Raw genomic sequence first — 20590 nt, 5'->3', positions numbered from 1 at the left:
CGCCGCCTCGCCATGGTCTGAAGTTGCTGGTGTGGTACGTTCAGAACTGCCTTGACAACAACATGGTGGCTCTGTGTGATCCCACTCAAGGGGTGGATGGATTTCACGAGTTTATGAACCGGGGGCCAAGACGTCTGCTTCCAGTGATAAAGGACAAGAGGCAATACAGATACTACACCATTGGAAACCTCAACGCTCCTCATGCGAAGGACCTGCCATATGAAGTCAGACAGTACTACAACCACAGCAACCCTAGAAGTAACATGGACAGAGTTTTGGTGAGATACAACAACAACAATAGACACGTCGATCAGATCTATGCCTCTGCACATTATAAAGCAAAAGGCACGTACATAATTGGCCCCCAACTTTTTGATGCTCTTCGACAACCCACAGTCCTCATCAGTGTAGAGATGTGATGTACTTATGATGCCAAATCTCTGTGACATCTTTTAAAATGTGGTTGATGCTTTTCTTTGTAGTCAGAATGGGAAAAAAATGCCAGACTACTTTGTTTAGCTTATTTTAAGGCTTCATTATGATCAAGGGACATTTGTGAAAGCACACACAGGCTGCCAGCTTGTAGAATACACAGTATGCAATGCTTTGGAAAGTTGTTTTGACCAATAAATAAGTGTTCAAATGTGCTGCCTAAGAAATTGTTTTCTTCAATAACCAAGCGGTTTCTTTTGTGTGTGTGTGTGTGTGTGTGTGTGTGTGTGTGTGTGTGTTTGTGTGTGTGTGTGTGTGTGTGTGTGTGTGTGCGTGTGTGTGTGATTCGATGACAAAGTTGCCTATGTCGAGACTTCTAAGAAAAGCAAATCACGTTTATTCCAACTTGAATCTTATTCTCCCAAACTGAACCATGTTTTTATCAGGATGACTCCGAAGTCAGAAATGCTGAGCTCATGAAATTGCTGAGGTTTGCTGTTACATGACTTTTCCTGAAAGTGTCTGTATTTTAATTTAGAATAGTTTTTTTTTTTTAAATATAAATTACACAAAAGAAAAAGAAAATACAAGTTTCACCCATTTCGGCCATAAACAGTCATATTGACCGCACATCATTTTGCGGGGTTTGCTGCTTTCATTGTCTCTCTTGTCTCTAACTGTGTGAAGTTAATTATTGTATTATTATTATATAGTTGTATTATATACTACAACAACACCAAGTATGGCAAGGACGTCCCGGACCAGATGGCGAGGCCATACTCTGTCAAAGGCGGAAAGATGGCCAGTGGCAGTCTTCTATAACATCCTCGACCAGGCTGGGATCAATGCCCGCATCGTATTCAAGCAGCAGCAGCAGCGGCAGGAGAGCTCGGAGGAAAGTCCTGCAGCAGCTGGCAGAGGAGCTGAGGGCTGAATACATGGAGGGGAAAGGGGCCGCAGCAGTTGGCACAAGGTGGGCAGCAGCAGAGGCAACCACTGCAGCTGCAGCAGACACGGAGGCAGTGCCGGTCCGAAAGAGCTGCAAACAGAACCAAACGTCCAACACTTGAAATGCCACAAGCCCGTGTGTGGTAACTGTGCGAGGAGAGCGGAGGTAATCTGTAGACTGTGACCAGGGATCACAACAGCTCTTTGTTTGTTTTTGTTTTAGATCAGCTCATTCCCAGCTTTTTCGATTATTATTATCTATTTTATTATATATTAGTATTAAAATAAAATGTTTTCATAATCAAATACATTTTCTTATTATTTTGCTTTAAAAAAAAAAATCACATATATCACAATGAATGCATTCATCACGCAGCTGGGTATTTACATGAGAGATTATAGAGTTTAATATCTAGCGGTCAAAATGACCGTTTACGGCCGTTCTAGTACTTTTGGAAATCTGGCTCTTCTAGCTATCTTGTGTGCGTTTGTGTGTGTGTGTGTGTGTGTTACCCAGGACCTGTTAATCTTCTCCCTGTTTTTCATCAGCATGTAGTAATTACAGCATGTGAATCGCAGACCGTCTTGATTTTTAGGAAAGTCTGTCGCTATCTGAACTGAACTCTCTCTCAGTGTCATTGAGAACTTCTGGCCACAGTGCTGGGTCGTCTTGCAGTAGGTCAACATCACTTTGGTGGTCAGAAGAAGGGGGGCTTTTTGACCAACTCACCACCACATCTTCGTCTCCTCCACCAACTCTACTGAGCTGTCTGCACTATCAGACTCGGGAACAGCAGACAGCGGATTGTAGCTCCTCATTTTTGCCACAACATGGGTCTAGCTCCTGAGGCTCTGGGTCTGCAACGGCTTGTTCCTCAACATTAACATCATTATTTGTATCAGCCGGTGGTGGCATGGTAAAAAAAACCAAACAACAAAAAAAAGAACGTGTTAACTTTGGTAGTGTGGCATTTTTTCTTTTTTAGTTTCTTCCCACTTTTTCCTCTTTTTAGATCCCGCTTGGCTCATTTTACCAGAACTCGGACTGCACGCCTCTTTCGTAAACAAACCGCAGCACTTCACTTCCTGGTTGCTGTCTTTCGTCTTTTCACGGTCATGATGACTCTTGGAATAGTCCATTACAGTACGAAAAGGGGCGGGGGGGGGGGGGGGGGGATTATATGTATTCTTATAAATGTAAAATCCTTCGTCTTTATACTTACAAGTCAGACACAGCCTTTTTCCCATGTCCTGTTATCTGTATTAGTCCTCTGAGCAGAGCTGAGAGTTGAGTGCTGTATCAGTCTATGAAGTTCAGTAAAGAGTTCAAAGAAATACTACCTCTACATTTTCACTGACTTCATTCTCCTACCTTAAGCAGTCAGGGTCCACATAGATCAGCTAGGGTGGAGGTACCCAGGCGAGTCAGCACCGCCTCATCCATCCAGCTGCCATGTGGAACAGGCCCTCAGAGCCCTCAGAGCTTCTTTGTCACCTGGACAGCGGCAGAGACATTTCAAATGTTAATGTACGTCTGTGAGCATACATGAGCGCACAGACACACAGAGCTGTGGTGCAGAAAGCAAAAGGAAAACTGACAGAAAACACAACATTGTGAAAACTTTACTCATCCTCTTGGTGGATTCCATCATCAAGGTGGATCTATCTTTGGAACAAAACACACACTGAGATGCTCTCCTGGGACAGAGGATGAAATAAATAGAGATAATTCCAAAAAGTCCATACAATAATGGTGTGAGGAGTCTGTACATTAACGTTGTGTTGTATGGAGCTGTCAAATTGACACTGCTGTGACTCAGAGGGACCAGCAGGCGGCGCCCACCTCCCACTTATACAAAGTCATTCCACCTCACTCAGCAGTCAGTCAAGTTTAATGGACCTTATCTGTACAAGCAGCAGTTGTAAAATATGTATTTGTGAGAGCTAATATCATTAAAAAAAAGTTAACAGACTCGTGGTCACATAACACAGGGAATTATAAAATTACATTGCAGGTATTCCTCATAATTGTTGTGAGCTGCTCTTACTGTGTTGTTATTTTAACTGTCCGGAGTTTATTAACATTGCAGCAGCTGCTGCAGCCTGTAGCAGAGGCATGTGGTGTTCCACATATTCTGGACATTTTGAGCGCACATGTCAATTAAGTAATTGAGGTGAAGTGAGGGAGGGAGGGAGGCGGGAGGAGGGCGCTCGGTGTGACGGCGGGCTCCACGCACACTTGAGTGGCCGCACATGAAGTTTGTCCAGCCTCACACTCAGCAGCCGCCGCCGGGACCCTCAGGAGGATTTCACACTGACCGCCCAGACTCTCTATCTCCCGACTGACATGTCGCGATGTTCCGCGCAGCCTTACGAAACGTGGACTTGTTTTGGCTGATCTTGTTTTACTGTGTTTTCCTGCCGGAGAGCGGCTGCGGATCAGCCGATGTGGACAGCTGTCATGAGGTGAAGACAGCCTACATGATGCGCCAGATAGGCCCGGTGGAGCTGGTGCCAGACAGGCCGGGAGCAGGTCAGTCAGCCCCCGCTGGAAAATGTCACTGCAGAGACTCTGCATAGGAGGCAGGGAATTATGAGGGAGCATGCCTGAGAGGAGTGAATGACAGGATGGTATGAGAGATTGAATAAAGGCCTGAGCAGATTAATCCTCCTGACTGAACTCAGCTAGAGTCAGTAGGAGACTTGAACAGGAGCGAGAAATACACAGAGCTGGAATATAACTGTAACTTTGTTTTAGTATGTCGTGCCAGAGCTTAACTTTCCACAACTCTCACTTTTTCTATTTTGCGCTCCTTTTTACTTTTACCCCACTACATTTCCAGGCAAATGATGCACATTATTATTCCACTTAAAGTTTACACTATTCAAAATGAGCTGGGGATATTTGGGATGCGGGTGCATGTGTATACTGTATGCATGTGGTTGGATATGGAACAAAAGTCAAATGAAACGTGTCAGAAATATTCAAAAAACGCAGAATAAAAACTCAGATATGTCGGAGAATGAATAATCAAGTGAAATACTAAAATGTCCCAACGTCCTAAAGTTTTCCTACAGTTTGAGTTGTAAAAAAAAAAAAAAAAAAACAACAACAACAACACATGATTAAAATGCATTGTGAGAAAATAAAACTACCAAGCTGTGTAAAAAGCAGTCAAAATTAGCAGATCTCATAGACCATTCCCAAAACATCCAAATGTTGCTTGCATACTAATAATAAATCAGCAATAAAAAAACAAGCTACATGTTTGATACATGTAGTGGTTAATATATATATCTTACAGATTTATCATAATTTAACACTGTTGAGGCTTTTCTCCTACAAAAATGACTTTTACATTTGATGCTTTGTCATTTAGCTCATAATTGTGTGTGTTTTATAACTGAAGAGCCTGTTCAGAAGTACTTCTCCCAAATATTCCTGACTGCTAACCACTGTACACTAAAGTAACATTAAGATCTTTATAGATAAAAAAAAGAATCAGTGTAAACTTGCTCGCACACTTCGAGATTAACTTGTTATAGTCGGGCAGCACTAGACAACCTTCCTGTTTTGTAAATATTTCAGAATCTAACTGAACATCTCTCCTGCTATGAGGTTGTTGGTACTTCACACATAGCTTTATCTCGCAGCCCCTCGCAGGATTAAAACCCGTAGCTTTAGAAATGCAGGACCATATTCCAAATATAATGGGTCGTCACTGTGCGGCCAACACTTCCCAGAGAGAGAAGCTATTTCTGTTGGAAACTACCCTTTATAGTCTGGAGCACTTACAAAGAGCTCTCAAAGGCTCACTGAGGCTATAACGAGGTGGTGTTAAAGATGCTGTTTTCTAAATGTAAATGTGAGATTTCTTTCTGGCTCCGCTCACACAGTGTGGCCAGTAATAAATTGCTCTAAGTACATCATCATTTAAAAATGTTTTAATGTTAACTGCACCCAAAAGCAAACCACACAAAGGTTGATCCAAGCTTTATATTCTTATAATCCTGACATATCATAAACTGTCTCTTTGTCACACGTATGCAGTTCATTAAAATAAGACTTGGATGTTAATCGTCAAGCTGTAATCAGCAGACACAAGGAAATCCATGCCCATCTGATCTCTGTATCAGTAGACAGCACTCACATAGATAAAGCAGACATTTTTCAGCTTCCTGTGGGGACTAATTGTCTGCCTGTTGTTTAGACTGTACGTGGTTATAGCTTATGTAAGCCAAATTAGACATAAGACGCCACAGTTTTCCCACAATCCTACCGTTGCTGCAGGAACAAATAGTGTGCGGCGAGCCTGCGGTTGTTGACAGCTCGTTTCAATTAGACAAGACGGGTGAATGAAGTAAAAAAAAAAAAATGTAGGTGTGTCTCTGTGCTGTTGGATAGATGTGACCTGTTGATGTGAGCAGCTGGTGTCAGTTGACAGCTTCAGATAATGAAGGCAGGAAATCATAAGTGAGCACGCATGAGAGGACTGACTGACAGGATGGTACGAGAGATTAAATAAAGGCCTGAGCATGCAAAAGAAAAGTCTTCCTGACTGAACGTAGAGCTTGATTTAACAATATATGGTGGAGATCTTTTCATCAGACTGACGTGTCTGCTATTTATAGATGTTTACCACAGCCTCCTGATCTGGTGTAGCCATGGATGAATTAGTTTGAGAGAAATGTCATTTTAAACGACCAGAGAGTAGGATTTAAGGGCCTCTATTGACAGAGATGGAACATTATATGGATATTTTCTTTTTTATAAGCATATAATCACCTGAGGGTAAGGAGTGTTGTGTTTTTGTTACCTTAAAATGAGCCTTTCATATTTACAGAGTCAGCCATGTTCCACTGCCATGTTTCTACAGTAGCCCAGAATGGACAAATTAAACTCTGTGTCTGTGTCCTTTCAGGTTTCTAGCTGCCACCATAGAGTAGGTTAAGTTATGGGATTTTCAGTTAGGAGCTTACACAACTGTCAGGATCACAGGGGGACACAGACCTCTCCACCACATTGAGGCGGCGTTTCTCTGAGTTCCTGACCCAGGCGAAGGAGTGAAGTATCTTAAAAATTGGAGTGTCGCAATATTGCAAGCGTTTGCCTTTGTTGTGTAAAGGGAGCTGAGATGAAAGCTGATTTACCACTCCATTTAGATTCTAGCCTCCACCGATGAACACCGAACACACACCGAAAATCAGTGTCCTCTATAGGGTGGAAGGGCTCAGACTTAGTGATAGAGAGAGGAGCTTGGATATCTAGAGGGAGTGTAGAGTAGAGCTGCTGCTGTGTGTTACAAAGAGCCAGCTAAGGTGGTTTGGGCATCTTGTTAGGATGCCTCCTGGGTGCCTCCCGTTGGAGGTTTTCTGGCACCAACTGGGATGAGATCCCAGGACAGTCACAGAACTTACTGGTGGAATTACATATTTCACCTAGCCTGGGATGCCGTGGGATCCCCCAGGCTGAGCTGGTAAGCATTTCTTGGGAGAGGGAAGTCTGGAATACGATTCTTAGCATCCTGCAACCACAACTCAACCCAGGACAAGTGGAAGAAAATATATATACATTATGCAAACTTAAAAAAGTCACACGGGCAGTTGCTCTGAAGACTACCCGCTGAAATAAACTAATGAATAATTAAGCTTGAGATTTTCAATATTGTCCTTTCATAAAGTCATTTCAAACACAGCGTTCACTCGTTTGAGATTTTCTGGAGCATACAGGCTGGCACAGAGACAAGGATTACAGTCTCCCCCCATATATTGTACAACCAACTGTTATCGCATGAAATCCAGACATATATCATGTGATAACAAAGGAATCATCTCTATGGTAACTGAGCAAACTCCATCTGTTGATGGAGGCTATGTGACGCAGCTGAAAGGCGTGGAATATGTCCAGTATGTGGACTTTGTGCTAAGATTCTTATCAAACTAGTTTAATGAATTATTTGAGACAAGAACAGAAGCTTCACAGGTTTCTGAATCATGCCGACTGATTTAGTACCGGAGTGGTTGTTTCCAGACTTTCAGTCTCATCACAAACAGTGCAGGTCTCAGTCCGTCTCCCGAACGAGCTGCTGTCCCACTTACAAATGAGGAATGCGCCATAGGATTTCCAATAAATACTAACTATCTCATTAATGTTAACACGGTCAGCCAGTGCTAATATGGAGAGTTCAAGTTTTGACTCAGGTTTGCTGTGTGCGTATGTGCATGTGTGTGAGCATGTGCTGGTGTGTGTGTGTGAGCGTGTGCTAGCGTGTGTCAGATCAGACATAGCTGAATGAACCATTCCTCTCATCTCTCTCTCCCCCTTGATCTCAGTCTGCTACTTGACAGCTTGGCTTACAGCAGTCGACCAAAGTCAGACTGCTGCGCACACACACGCACACACACAGATCCACACACAGTTTGGTGTAAGTGTTGAAGTGTTGCCCACTGTGCGTGTCATCATGTCAGGTCCCAACAGGCTCATTGTAAATTTATTTTTGTGCGGTCCCAGTTTTAAATCTATTCAAAATTCCTCAGCTGCTACTTCTAATAAATCAAAGCCAGCAATTAAGTTTAGCGTCAGCAGTGTTTTCCCGCAGAATGACCCTGTGCCTTTGGCCGGTGGTGGTAGTGAGACAGTTTGGTTATATCGGAGCTGAGCCACTAAATTGAAGCGTTGGTGTTTGATGATTTGAGAACGAGAGTCTAAAACGACTTTATCAGGATCACTGTAAAGGTTTGCCTCCATGGTTTGATTGTCAGTAGACTGGAGGTGTAGAGTGGCATGGAAATTGGTCAACTAGTTAATCAATGGTACATGGCCTCTCCTCTTCTAACATACCCGGGCCTGCCCAGGTAAAGTCTTTGTGTGGGAAACACTGCGTCAGCTTCTCAACAAATGTTCAAATATGCGATATCTTTCATACATTTTTGGAAATATTCAACTTACAAGCCAGTAATACTGTTTTGCGTAAGCTTTTAAGCATCAAACTGCAATTTATTCAGAAATTGCCTTTTCTAGTTAACATGCTGCATTGTCATTGGTTAGACATTTAGTGATAACTTATGGCTAAAGGGCAAGGCATGAAAAGTTTGTTTAGCACATTCAGAAACAAGGCAGTTCAAACTGCTTTACAGAGACAGAAAAATACATTCAAATAAATCATTTACATTTAAACAATATGAAATTAAGCAAATGAATAGTTACAGATTAAAAAGATGCATTTAAAAGACAATTAAAACACGAGCAAACAAAAAATAGCATTTATTATAGAAACATATTGAAGGCTTATCAGCTACAATATGTCATTTCCTCTTTAAATCACGAGGAACTTGCTGAGTATGCCTCTAACTTTTTTATCCAAGGTCAGATTAAAGCTGTGCGGACCTAATAAAATAATCCCTTCCTTCTGCTGTCGTGACTAAAGATATCACTGGATCTTCAGTGAGTATGTCGAGGCCTGAAGCTTTTTTTCTGCTGCCTCTGTCTTTTAGATGAGTCCCTCCGAGTGTGTGTCCACCCTGGGCCCAGCTGCTGCACCGCTAAGATGGAGGACAGCTACATGGCGGCTGTTCGCAGCGAGACGCAGCAGAAGATGCGATCCTATAGCTTTGAACTCAAGTACCTGATCGCTGGGCACACCAAGGCCTACCAAGGTGAGGGGGAGAGTAACAAAGGGGTGTAGACTAGACAATAGAATATTAACATTCAGCTAGTTCAAATCTAATGCTAAATAGTTAAAATAAATTTTGGTTGTGGCCCTTATTTAAACAGCATTGTTCCGTTTTAGCTATGCTGCGTAGAAGCGTTTCCGTATGAATTTATTACAGTTAGCAAGCGCTAACAATGGCTGTAGGTGACTGAAGGGCGTAAATCAAATTGACATTAATACCAGTGGTAATTCTGTCGTTTTAACGGTTCTGTCAAGTGCCTGTAGCCCCCCGTCATTCTCACTTTGTGTGTTCATCATGAAATAGCTAGTTTGTGTCAGGGTGGTGGTGTGAGGCCAGTTTATTTTGTGAGGCGCCACAGTGGCTAGCCAAACAAACAACTGATGTTCGATTGAGTCTTTGAGAGAGCAAACTCTCAGAGGGAGCAGCGGAAAACTTTGTTACAACTCTCTGCTCTCTTTCTCTGTCTGTCTGTCTCTGTCGCTGCGATAATCAGGTTTTGTTCTTGACCAATGAGAGCGCGAGGGACGGAGAATGTTTACATTCAGTACGTATCCGCAGCAAAGTGTTGTTGCCGTGGGCAACAGCCGGTCTCTAACGGGCTGCTCTGAATAGGAGGAAGAATACTCTGCTTGTCCACTTGTCTCTCAACGCTATTCACCAGTCTGTGTGAGCGTGTGTGTGTGTGTGTGTGTGTGTGTGTGTGTGTGTGAGTGTGTTGGCGTGCATGAATGTGTGTGCAGAGATTATGAGAGGGGTAGAGCTGATGAAACCCAGCAGACAGACACGGCAAACATGCACCTCTCTGTTTTCTTCTTCTCATGCCTCTCTATCTCTCACTCCTCTCCTCTCCCGCTACATCTGAATGCACCCAGGCTCGGTTTCAGCTGCTATTTATGCCCAGTGGAAGGCTAAACCATCCATGGGTAAAATTAATGCAAAACACCAACACACAGGGGCTGAGTGAGGAGAACACTGCAGCAAGTGATGGGAGATAAGTTGGAATTTGATGCCTTCACTTCACCCAGATCACAGGAAAATAGTTTTTTCATAAACCCAGGAAATATCAACCGCTGCAGATCTTACATGCTTAAGTTTTGTGATAGACGTCACTCTCGGAAAATACGGCAAGTGGCGGCTCCATTGTGCTGCTCCAGAGCTCGTAGAAAAGAAAAAGTTCTTTTGGTGCAGCAAGGTGACCATAGTGTCACGTAAAAGCATTTGGAGCTCACCCAGAGGAAATAATAAAAAACTTCAATTCTTACATTCATGTGTTTATAGATGATCTCACTGGAAGATAAATTGATGGCTTTTCAGCATGTGATAAAGTGCAGGGTAGAAGAGCCCAATACATTTCTAGGATCAGGAATAATTATGCACTTATCATGTATGTCAACTGTGGGTTGGTTATTTGTCCATACAGTACAATTGCTGTCGTTTTTCTAACCAGAGTCTAAGAGAAGGGGGATGTGATAATAATTCTAGTTTGTGCTTTGGGTGAACCAATCCTTTAATGAATGAAATTAATTTTGCACGACAGCAGTGGTCAACAGCTGAGCTGAGTCTCAGCGGAGCCCCTCTCCAAAGCTCAGTGATTAAAACCCACTAGAGAAACTGAGACATGCCCAGAGCGCTTGTAGCCAGGCTCTATTTACACCCTGTGGATTACTTTAGTGTGTGTGTGTGTGTGTGTGCGGGTGTGCGAGCGCACGCACATGCGTCTGCATGCTTGCGTGTGTTTTCTCCTGGCACTGTGAGACCCTTGTGCCCTCTCCACCGTGGCACAGCTGTCATCCAATCAGAGAGGGTAAAGAGCTAATCACATGACCCCGGAGTCGACTGTGCCGTGTCACTTGATGCCATCTGTATTTGTGTTGCCATTGCCAGGACGGGGGTATGCAAACACATAAAAGTGAGACGTTATCACTCGGTACTGTAGTGAGTCATGCCTCTGCTGCTCCACCGCCTCGTCCCCCGACCACCATCAATGTCACCTCATTAGATTTCATCCGTTTGCCGGAAAATGAGTACGAATGTACAAAACTGTACAGTGTCGCTGTTGTGACAACTCTCCCGGACAGCTGTAATGATTTCTTTATTTAATCGATTTGTGAGTTATTGAATAGATTGACACTTGGAGAGTCAGGCTGTGATAGTGAAATACAAAGCCGTTGAAACACACACGCACGCACACACACACACACACGAACTTGTGTGCTGACGGGTTGAATGACTGAGTGAAAGTCACAGTTGAATAGATTTCCCTCTCTCTTTTCATCCAGTTTGTGTCTGTGTGTGTGTGTCTGTGTGTGTGTGTCAGGATGCCATCAGATTGACATCACCCTTTTTACTTGGCAAGTTTCAAACATAGACACACACGTACACGCGCGCACAGACACACAGACACACACACACACACACACACACACACACACACACACACAGTTACACACCACGGGCACACAGCCTCTGTTAAGGCTGCTGTCCACTTTATTAGACCGTGTCGGACGTAGGAAACACAGTGGATCCTGAGATTGGGCCTCTCATTATCACCTGACTAAAGATAACAGGCCAGTGAGAACGAGCTCAGGGATGAATTAAGTTGCGTGCTATTTTGGCTCGTATGCAGCGGGATAAAGTCAGTCCAAGGTTAGTGAGACACACACTGTGTAACAAGGGAAACTGATATATGCACATATATGGAAATGACGCATCTTACATGTGTGAATGACACACATGTCAGTCATGCCCTCATTGCTAAATAGAACACTTTTATATAGACCTACTACTGTAAAGAAAATGTGCATATACATCTTTTGTGAAGATCGTTCAAGTGTGGTTATCAAACACATTTGAGGCTGGACATTTCACAGTTTAACAATGAGCTTCATTGTCCATAATGACATCGGCACACACAAACTGTAAACTTGACTGGAAATGTAATGACACTAACCAAACTATCTTTTTCTGTATTTTCTTCTGAAAAAACAAAAACAAAAAGAAAGAAAGAGTCTGGCGCGCTAACAACCTCTGTGTTGTATGCAGTGAAGTTCTGTTTATTTATTACATTACATGTGAACAGGGGGTTACTCAGAGATATACATTTTTTATACATTGTTTTTGGTAGCTGTGTTGATGTTCCAGTTTTTTGTACTAAACTACTACTTTATCAGGCGTATTAATTTATTATAACACCCATTGCATCTCTGGGGTTTCAGTATTTGCCGCAGTGAATTTTTGGTTTTAGGATGGTTTAACTGGTAATGAGAGGTTGAATTGTTTTAATCGTGCATTGTGTTTTTGTTCTATTACTGATTTATTAGACTTTGTAACTACCAACATTGAAAAACTTCAATATTTATCCAGTGGTTGTGAACAGAATCAGTTAGATAATTGAAAAATCAGATATTCTATGTGTGATGGTTTTGTTAAACAATATATAAAACAGTCAATGCATTCCTTGATGGGTTTTACAAAAGACAGTTGTTCATAATCTTTTTATTTGGCTGCACAAGCTGCCTGGCTCCAAATATGGTGATGTTGGTCAGTCAGCTGGTCCATCCACCAATTTGGCCCAGACAGAAATCTGGTAATCCAATTTGTGAATGCACTGACATTAAATTTGAATCAGACATTAATGGCTCCAAGAAGATGAATCCCATGACTTCAGTGATCACTTGACTTTTTGTCTCCGCCAAGGGGGTTATGTTTTCGCTTGTGTCTGCTTGTTGGTTGGTTTGTTAGCAGGATTACACAAATACCACAGAGCGGATTTCCGTGAAACTTGGATGGAGGATGGGTCTCAGCCCAGAATAGACCCCATTACGTTTTGGGGCCGATCCAGATAAAGGGACGGATCCAGGATTTTTTTTTTCTTCCCAGTGTCTTTAACATTGCGAGATAGGGTGTTTTTCAATGGTTTCGCAACAAGCTCTGAGGGAATAATGCATTGCTCTTGATAAATAAAAAAAATCAGGTGTATTTAGGGGGCTGGTATGAGGAGAATTTGATGCAGATTCTAGATAAGATGAGCTCAAATTATGGGTGGTTTCTAAGAATTTCGAGTGATATGGGGTTGTGGAGTTTGATATTGGATTAGGCCTGATTTAATCAAAGGGGACTGTTGGGCCTTGGCAGAAGTATGAGCTATACTGAGTGCTGTTCTAGTTATGTATCTTATCGAGGGCAATCAAAAGGTCCAAATCTCTACCTTCAGTTGTTTTGAATTGCATATTACCCAAAAAGTTTTTGTACACATTGCAGGTTAAAATACAACATCAGAGGCACAATTACCTCACATGTAACAGCACACACACACACACACACACACACACACACACACACACACACACACACACACACATAAAAGCAGCAGCAGAACACAAAACATACAGGTAAACATGTCAATATAACAAGACTGAGGATAGTTAATAATTCATTAACTAATAATTCATTAAACTAGTTATCAAAGGGAAAATCATACTAGCCGAGCAAACTAATGCACAAACGTTGTACACAAATTATGCAATTGCTGCAAGAAGACAGTTAACTGATAGCTAACTGTCCTAACAGTTTATAATGTTGTTAACGTTCCCGTCAGTTGTAATCATGTCTAATTATCATGAGTGTTTGAGCTCATGCTACAATAAAATCTGTGTTTGTCTCGCTTCTCTTTCATCCCAGAGACCTTCGAGTCGCTTGTGTCCTTCACCTCCAACCTGACTGGCACTCTGTTCGACAGCGCTTACTCTGCTCTGGCGTCCGACTGTCGCCCCCTCGTGTTTCATCTGTTCAGTAGCATCAAACGGCACCTTTCTGGGGACTCCAATTCCTCACTGGACCACGCTGTGCGTCGGTTCTACAATGACCTCTTCCCGTTGGTCTACCGCCGCCTCCTCAACCCCGGGTTCGGCCGCACGTCGCCCCAGTCCCACTCGCCCCCCTCTGCTTATCGTGACGACTGCCTGCGGATGACGCGCCAGGATGTCAGCCCCTTCGGACCCCACCCTCGCCTCCTGGTGAGCAGCCTGTCCCGTGCACTCGGGGCGGGCCGAGCACTGAGCCGACTGCTGAGACTGGCCGGAGAGGTTGTGAATGCAACTGAGAAGGCAACGTTATCCAGAGAGTGTGGACGTGGCCTAGTGAGGATGCAGTACTGCTCCCACTGCAGAGGGCTGACGCTGATACGGCCCTGTACCGGACTGTGTGTCAACATTATGAGAGGATGCCTGGTAAGTGCTGGTTTTTACTGTGTTTTAAAGGTGCAGTATGTAAGATATGGCACACGTCAAAAGTGAACTAACATTAGTGAAATATTGAAGTATTCTTACCCCTATTGTGCTTATCAAACAAAAGTAAAACTGTACATCTCCCGAATTTTCACCCTTTGCCTAACTGTTCCAACAATCAAGACTCTGCTCTGGGCAGAAAGTCAGATGAGAAAATAATCTGACTCCTTTTCCAAGCTGGCCATGAGTGACCTTCTTCCTTACCCGCCTGCTGTGTCTCATCAACCCCAGACTCAGAATCCCGGTGAGGCAGCTCGGTTCTGTATCCCACGTTGTGATACCAACAATTGACAGGCGGCCATATTTTACATTGCACCTTTAACATGTGTGCATGTTTCCCTTATAGATACACTGTACACACCGACGCTAATAGAACTCGACGTTGGATCTGTTCATTAAGTATGGAGCTAGTGTGAGGAGGCAGTTAGCTCAGCCTAGCATAAAGACAAGGGAGACAGGTGGACACAGCTATCAAAGACAAAGTATGACAACGCCAGTCTAACTAATTCCATTTTTCCTTGAATATTTTATCCCTTAAAATTAACGTGCCCTTAAACCTCCGGACAGTTCAAAAGTAAATCATTTCAGATATCATGTCAGTAATGCTCCATAGTATTATTCACAATTGGCAAAAGTTCATCCAGAATTATTTCCAAGCCGTGTATGTGTGTGTTGCGACAGTGTTTTAGATGCATGGGAAACCTCGGAGTCTTCTGCCTCCTTCTGCTGTTGGAGAGACAAGTAACAAAAAGAAGTAGCCATGCTCCCATCACTCACTTAGCTGAATCAGTCATTCACAGCACTTTATCATCAATAAATAATTCCCACATTAAGTCTTAGACCGACAAATAACAAGAGCATTGCCAAGAGAATTGGCAGGGTCCTCCGTGCGTCTCACTGGGCTGCTTCGACATTTGCTGGACAGCTTTAACTGCGCCCACAGTGGAGAGACTTGTTTATAGCACAAGGCTGGAGGATGGCACTGCTCATCCTGCTTGAGAGTTTCTTGGAAGGAAAGAAAGTGTGATGGAAAAACAACTCCCATCATGTTTATCCTCTTCATTAAAGAAAGGAGCGAAAAACACACACAGCGAAGTCGAGGAGAGGCAGAGGGACAAGTCGGAACAGCCTCTCTGTGACAGAAGGCGGCGCGGTTTATGAAAGAATCTGCTCTTGGCACTTGTGTCATGAGACAGAAACTGCCTGTCATCTCAATCATCGGTTCATCAATCCATTTGATTCGCTAATTATAGCAGTTTGTCATGATCTCCGCCAAAGACAGATAGGGAAAGATAGATATCGGAGCCAATTTTAATGCTTTAGTGAACATTTTAAACGTAGCATTGAAGCATGTCGTTCTCCTTTCCACGTGTGTCATCGCCTGTCTTCTCTGATTTCACCCTGCCCATTTCCGCCTCTTTTCCCGTCCATTCTCTCTTTCCTAGATGGGTGTGTCGGAGCTGGGCGCCCCTTGGGGGAGTTTGGTGGTGTTGCTCCAGCGGTTAGCTGCCACTTTAGCAACCAGCAGCAACCAAAACAGCATGGAGCTCGCTCTGTTAGCGGTCCGAAATCATGTGAATGACGCCATACTGCACGCTCAGCTGCACGGACCACGCATTACAGCCACGGTAAGCAGAGTGGATGCTGGGATGGAGGGGAAGGTGTGCCCAAGCGGTTTGCTTTATACTGTCTGTACTTTACATCTTGGATTCTGGATATTGATACCAGTCTACCTTGAAAGCTTTGAATACCAAAGAAAGGTTTTATCCCTCAAATGTGCCCTTCTAAAACACCAGCACTAAAAATGGATCGGTAACAGATTGCTAAACCATCCTCACTCATATGCCCCAATAATAAAGTCATTTGAATTTTGGACACAGAGTGAGGAAGGCCGTGGGTTCTCTTTCAGCCTGGCAGTTGGATCTCCTCACAAAAGCCTTGTACCTAGAAGGGCTAAAAACAGCCTCATTCTTCAGAGGATCTGGGGTTCCCCTCAGTTTGTGTGTGTGTATGTGTTTGTGCGAGTGTGTATGTGAGCGTGAATACAGATCCAGTGCCAGACAAAGACTGCGGTTGGCGGGACAACCAATACCCAGAATGCAGCTTGGTTCTGAGTGATGAGAAAGTTTCTGTGGCTAATCTCCGGACAAACAGACGACACACAAATACATGCATGCACACACTGTTGGAGGAAGAACTTGAGAAAGCATTCCAACTTTGAGAGAACACTGTGGACTTAGTAGAGTAGATTCCTGAGAGGTAAACAAACACACACAAGCATAATCGCACTGCTAATTGTGGCTAATAAGAAAATACCACTTCATTAAATATTTGACCAGGCGTCTCATTCACTGGACACATCACCAGAGGCTGACCCCTAAGCCTTTGACAATGTCGAAGTGCGTCATGGATTTTAAGACAGCAGTAACAGTGTGAGAGCAATGCTGAGGGGACTGATCACACCAGCCTCTGTAATACATGGTGTGTCGTGATCCATGACACCTTCTATTCTGGATTTAATGGAGCCAAGTCTGAAATGTGCTTATCGGATGTTATTATGTGAACTTTTGTTTGCTTTCTGTCTCATAAATGTAATGACGGAAAGTGCAGGGTACTTTTTATGAATGTTTGACAATCTGCCGCACCAGCTCGAAACTCAAGAGCAACCCATTAACACCAGAGTGTGAAAATGAGTGCTGACGGAGTGGAAATGGGGAATAAACAGCGGCAGGTCAGCTTGCTGGTATGGCAGTATTTTTATTTATTTGTGTGTTTTTATTTCTGTTTGAATTTCTGTATTTTTCATTTTTCTGTTAACATGATTCTGAAATATGTGCCTGGTTAAAGTGCTTAAATTCAGTATGAAAAGGTTCATTTAAACCTTTTTTCACCTGGTGTTTTTTAAGGAGTAAAAATAGGTCGGATCATCAAAAAGGATCAGTAGTTATCCGCATTGAACAATACAAAAGTTCACTATTGGGATACACTGTTCAGCCACATCGCCCAGGCACACCGGCTCATAGGATGTCTAGAAGGAACAAGTTGGCGAATCTAGTTGCCTTTATCCAGGGGTGCTGTGCTTGTACAGCAGTGGGTGATCTGCTTTGTTCGAGGTTTACATGGGATGATTATGAAGCTCAGCTTTTCGGTGAAAAAAACAAACAAACTGTGTGCTTCATCAGTCAGTCAGTTGTCAGATGTTGATAGATTGATCCATTGGTTTTATTAATTTTTGTTTGAAAAAAAGTCAAAGCTTTCTGATTCCAGCTTGTTTAATATAAACATTTTTTGGTCTCCTAACTCCATTACGACAGTAAACTGCTTGTCGTTGGGTTGTCGATGAAAAAAAGACATTTAATGACCTCATCTTGTGCTTTGGTAAACCCTGATCAACAGTTTGAGCCATTTACTGGTATTTTACCGACCAAATCGCTAATCCATTCATCGAAATAAAATAACTGACAGGTTAATCGACAATGAAAATAATTGTTAAGTCGCTGTTTCTAACATCACATACTGTAGCTGAGGAAGGGAGCATGCAGAGAAGTTGAAACCACTAACAGACGGATAAAATATCCAGTTCAAACTTGACTGAAACTACTGGGAGAAAACACACAGCCACTGACATGAACAATCTAAGGATAACCATGTCTTGTGCAAAATATGTAGAGCAATATCCACAGTCATATGATTCATTAATTACAACTAATAATTCAAATAACACCTTGTTTAAAATCTTGGAGTTGATGAGGGGGTACTTTGGAATAGTTTTGAGGCTGCTGTTTTAGATCGCTGAGAAGCAACCACGTGGTCATCGTCAGCCTTTCTCAATCACAAACCTGCCAACTGTCTCTTCCTCAGGTAGAGAAGGTGTGTGGACCCCATGCAGCTGGTCCCATAATGCCAAGTGCAAATCCCACCACCTCACATGTTACAGCCTCTGTGAGCCCGGCTACATCACTCACCTCAGAGAGGTCACCTGTGACATCGCCTCCCTCAGCAGGTCCCTCCGCTCATCAGCATCTGCAGCAGCAACCCCGAAGGTGAGACCCATGCTGGAACGACCTCTGTCAGAGGTCACCATATCTGGGGCGGGAATTTTCCCTCTAGGAAAGAGACAGAGGCTGTTTTTACATTTGACCTTCAGTCCCATCAGAAGAAAATCAATTGAAAGATATATTTTTCTTGTGTGTGTTTATTTATCCTGGCAGGTCGTTCCTTCTTAAAGGTTCCAGAGGAGACAAAAGTCGCAGCCTGAAAAAACTGTCAAGGTAAATCCGTCTCCATTTATTGCACTTTGAATTCTTATTAAAGCAGTATTTTGTATATAATAACAAAGACGAATTAGGTGCATCTAGTCACCTGTTAAGGTCTGTTCTTGTTATTTTTTTTCAATAATCATTTAATCTGTTTTGTTAAGTTAACGTGCAGATTTGTACCTTTTTCTACAATCGTTTAACACATCTGTCAGAATTATTCAGTTCATTTTATCAATTAGGCGAACTCGGATGTCCCCACCAGCGACAGTTATCAAAGGTCAAACCAGTCAGCAAACCTTTAATTTTCTGTTAGTATAGTGGTGTTTGAATAAGGCAATGTCTCCATTCTTTTATGAGTCATTCCTCCTGAAGGATAAAAGCTGGGACTTTCATTATGCAGCCATTGCAAACACTGCTATGAGCGTGTTTCTCTCCCCCTGTGTTGTTTTCAGTGGGATTTCACAGGGAAATGGACATGACAAGTCTAAAATTGCAACAAATAAAAGCATATGGCACACTGATCCTGCCGTTACTGATAACTACCCAAGCATTCAACTGTGCCGACTTCTCTCTCTTCCAGGGAGTTTGAGGGCTCTATCCAGCGGTACCAGTGGTTTTTCTCAGAGCTACCAGAGATGCTTTGTGAGAGTGAGATGGAGATTGAACAGCACACATGCTGGAGTGGCCAAGACGTCGTGGAGAGGTTTGTGTGTTTGCTGTATTACTTTAAAGCTAAGGAAGGACCTGTTAGACACCAAGAGTGTGTAACAGCTGCTCTGATGCAGTATGTGATCTTGCCGCACTGATTCTGTATATTAAAGAGAAAAGTATATGGGAAGGGAGAGACAGTTCTGATATAGAAATATTGGCTTTTGACAGGATTTTTGCTAATAAAAATATTGTCAGCTGTCAGGCCGATGTTCAGGCTCGTGCTGAAATTTCAGGCCTGTATTCAGGAGTCTAAATTGGTGCGTAGTTAATGACCGGATTACTGCTACAAGAGCCATAGTGACGTCAACCATTGGTTTCTGAAGAGCCAGAATGAGGCTCAAAGTGGGTGGTGATGGCCGTCGCCATCTTGGCAGGGAGTGACTCCGCCTAACTCCCGGCTAACCATAGACGGGCAATTAGGTGGAGCCTGGCTGGAGCTGAAGTGAGTCTTGTGAGTTCAGTCCCACTCGGCTGCAAGCGACCAAACTGGCTAAGGCTAAATAACACACACAGTACAGTCCTGAGTAGGGCAAAGTAGCTATGGAGAACAGAACTGGTTTTTGCTCCAGGCTGTAGACATGTCTGTTATGTTACACGTGGATTGACTCTGTTTTGGAGCTGGTCTCAAGTGATCCATCATGTTTCAGACCCAGAGGTTGCTGCTTGGTTCAACATCAACTCTACTGTGCTTCACATGTGTGAATCATGTTTCTATCACTCTAGGTAAGCCTGATATCAATGTGAGTTGTGTAACAGCTAAATTCCTATCCTTCAGACTATAGAAATGTCGGTAATGACGCCCCTTTTATATCATTAAATGCCGGTGATGAGTGCTTCTATGATGATGATGATGATTTATAGGACACACCAAACTGAGGCATATGAGAATGTGTGTGTCCGAGTGTGTGTGTGTGTGTGTGTGTGTGTGTCTGTGTCTGTGGCTCCTAAGAGTTGCCAGGGTTGGGGGGTGACAGGGTTGTGAAGGTTAGAGAGTTCGTTTCCAGAGTCTTTCTCATGGTGATTGCATTGGCAGCTTAAACTAGTAACAAGACAAATGGGCAAACACACACGCACGAACACACACACACACGCACCAACACACACACACATTCACAGGCACGCACGCAAACGCCCTCCAACACACACACACGTTCCTACACACGTACCATCTAGCGCGCAAACTAGCGCGCACTCTGATACACACAGAATATGAGATGATTGCGGTCATCTGACATCTTACTGCACACAGCCCTGTCTCAACACACACACACACACACACAC

At 43.3% G+C, this 20590-nt stretch overlaps 1 protein-coding gene across 3 annotated transcripts in view; it reads left to right on the top strand.

The window, feature by feature from the left end:
- Positions 1–3596: 3596 nt before the first annotated feature.
- The window catches only part of LOC119028839 (glypican-5-like), a 58974-nt gene continuing 41980 nt past the window's right edge, over positions 3597–20590 (top strand). For all 3 annotated transcript variants that reach the window (XM_037115206.1, XM_037115207.1, XM_037115208.1), the window contains exons 1-7: positions 3597–3913; positions 8875–9036; positions 13735–14282; positions 15785–15967; positions 18201–18382; positions 18551–18610; positions 19179–19301. In XM_037115206.1, coding sequence (XP_036971101.1) covers positions 3736–3913; positions 8875–9036; positions 13735–14282; positions 15785–15967; positions 18201–18382; positions 18551–18610; positions 19179–19301 — 1436 coding nt within the window. In that variant the 5' untranslated portion in view covers positions 3597–3735. The remainder of the gene's footprint in view (positions 3914–8874; positions 9037–13734; positions 14283–15784; positions 15968–18200; positions 18383–18550; positions 18611–19178; positions 19302–20590) is intronic.

This window comes from Acanthopagrus latus, chromosome 11 (assembly GCF_904848185.1).
Source record: "Acanthopagrus latus isolate v.2019 chromosome 11, fAcaLat1.1, whole genome shotgun sequence".
Lineage (NCBI taxonomy): Eukaryota > Metazoa > Chordata > Actinopteri > Spariformes > Sparidae > Acanthopagrus > Acanthopagrus latus.
Note: the sequence above shows the minus strand (reverse complement) of the source record. Positions and strands in the feature narration are given on the sequence as shown.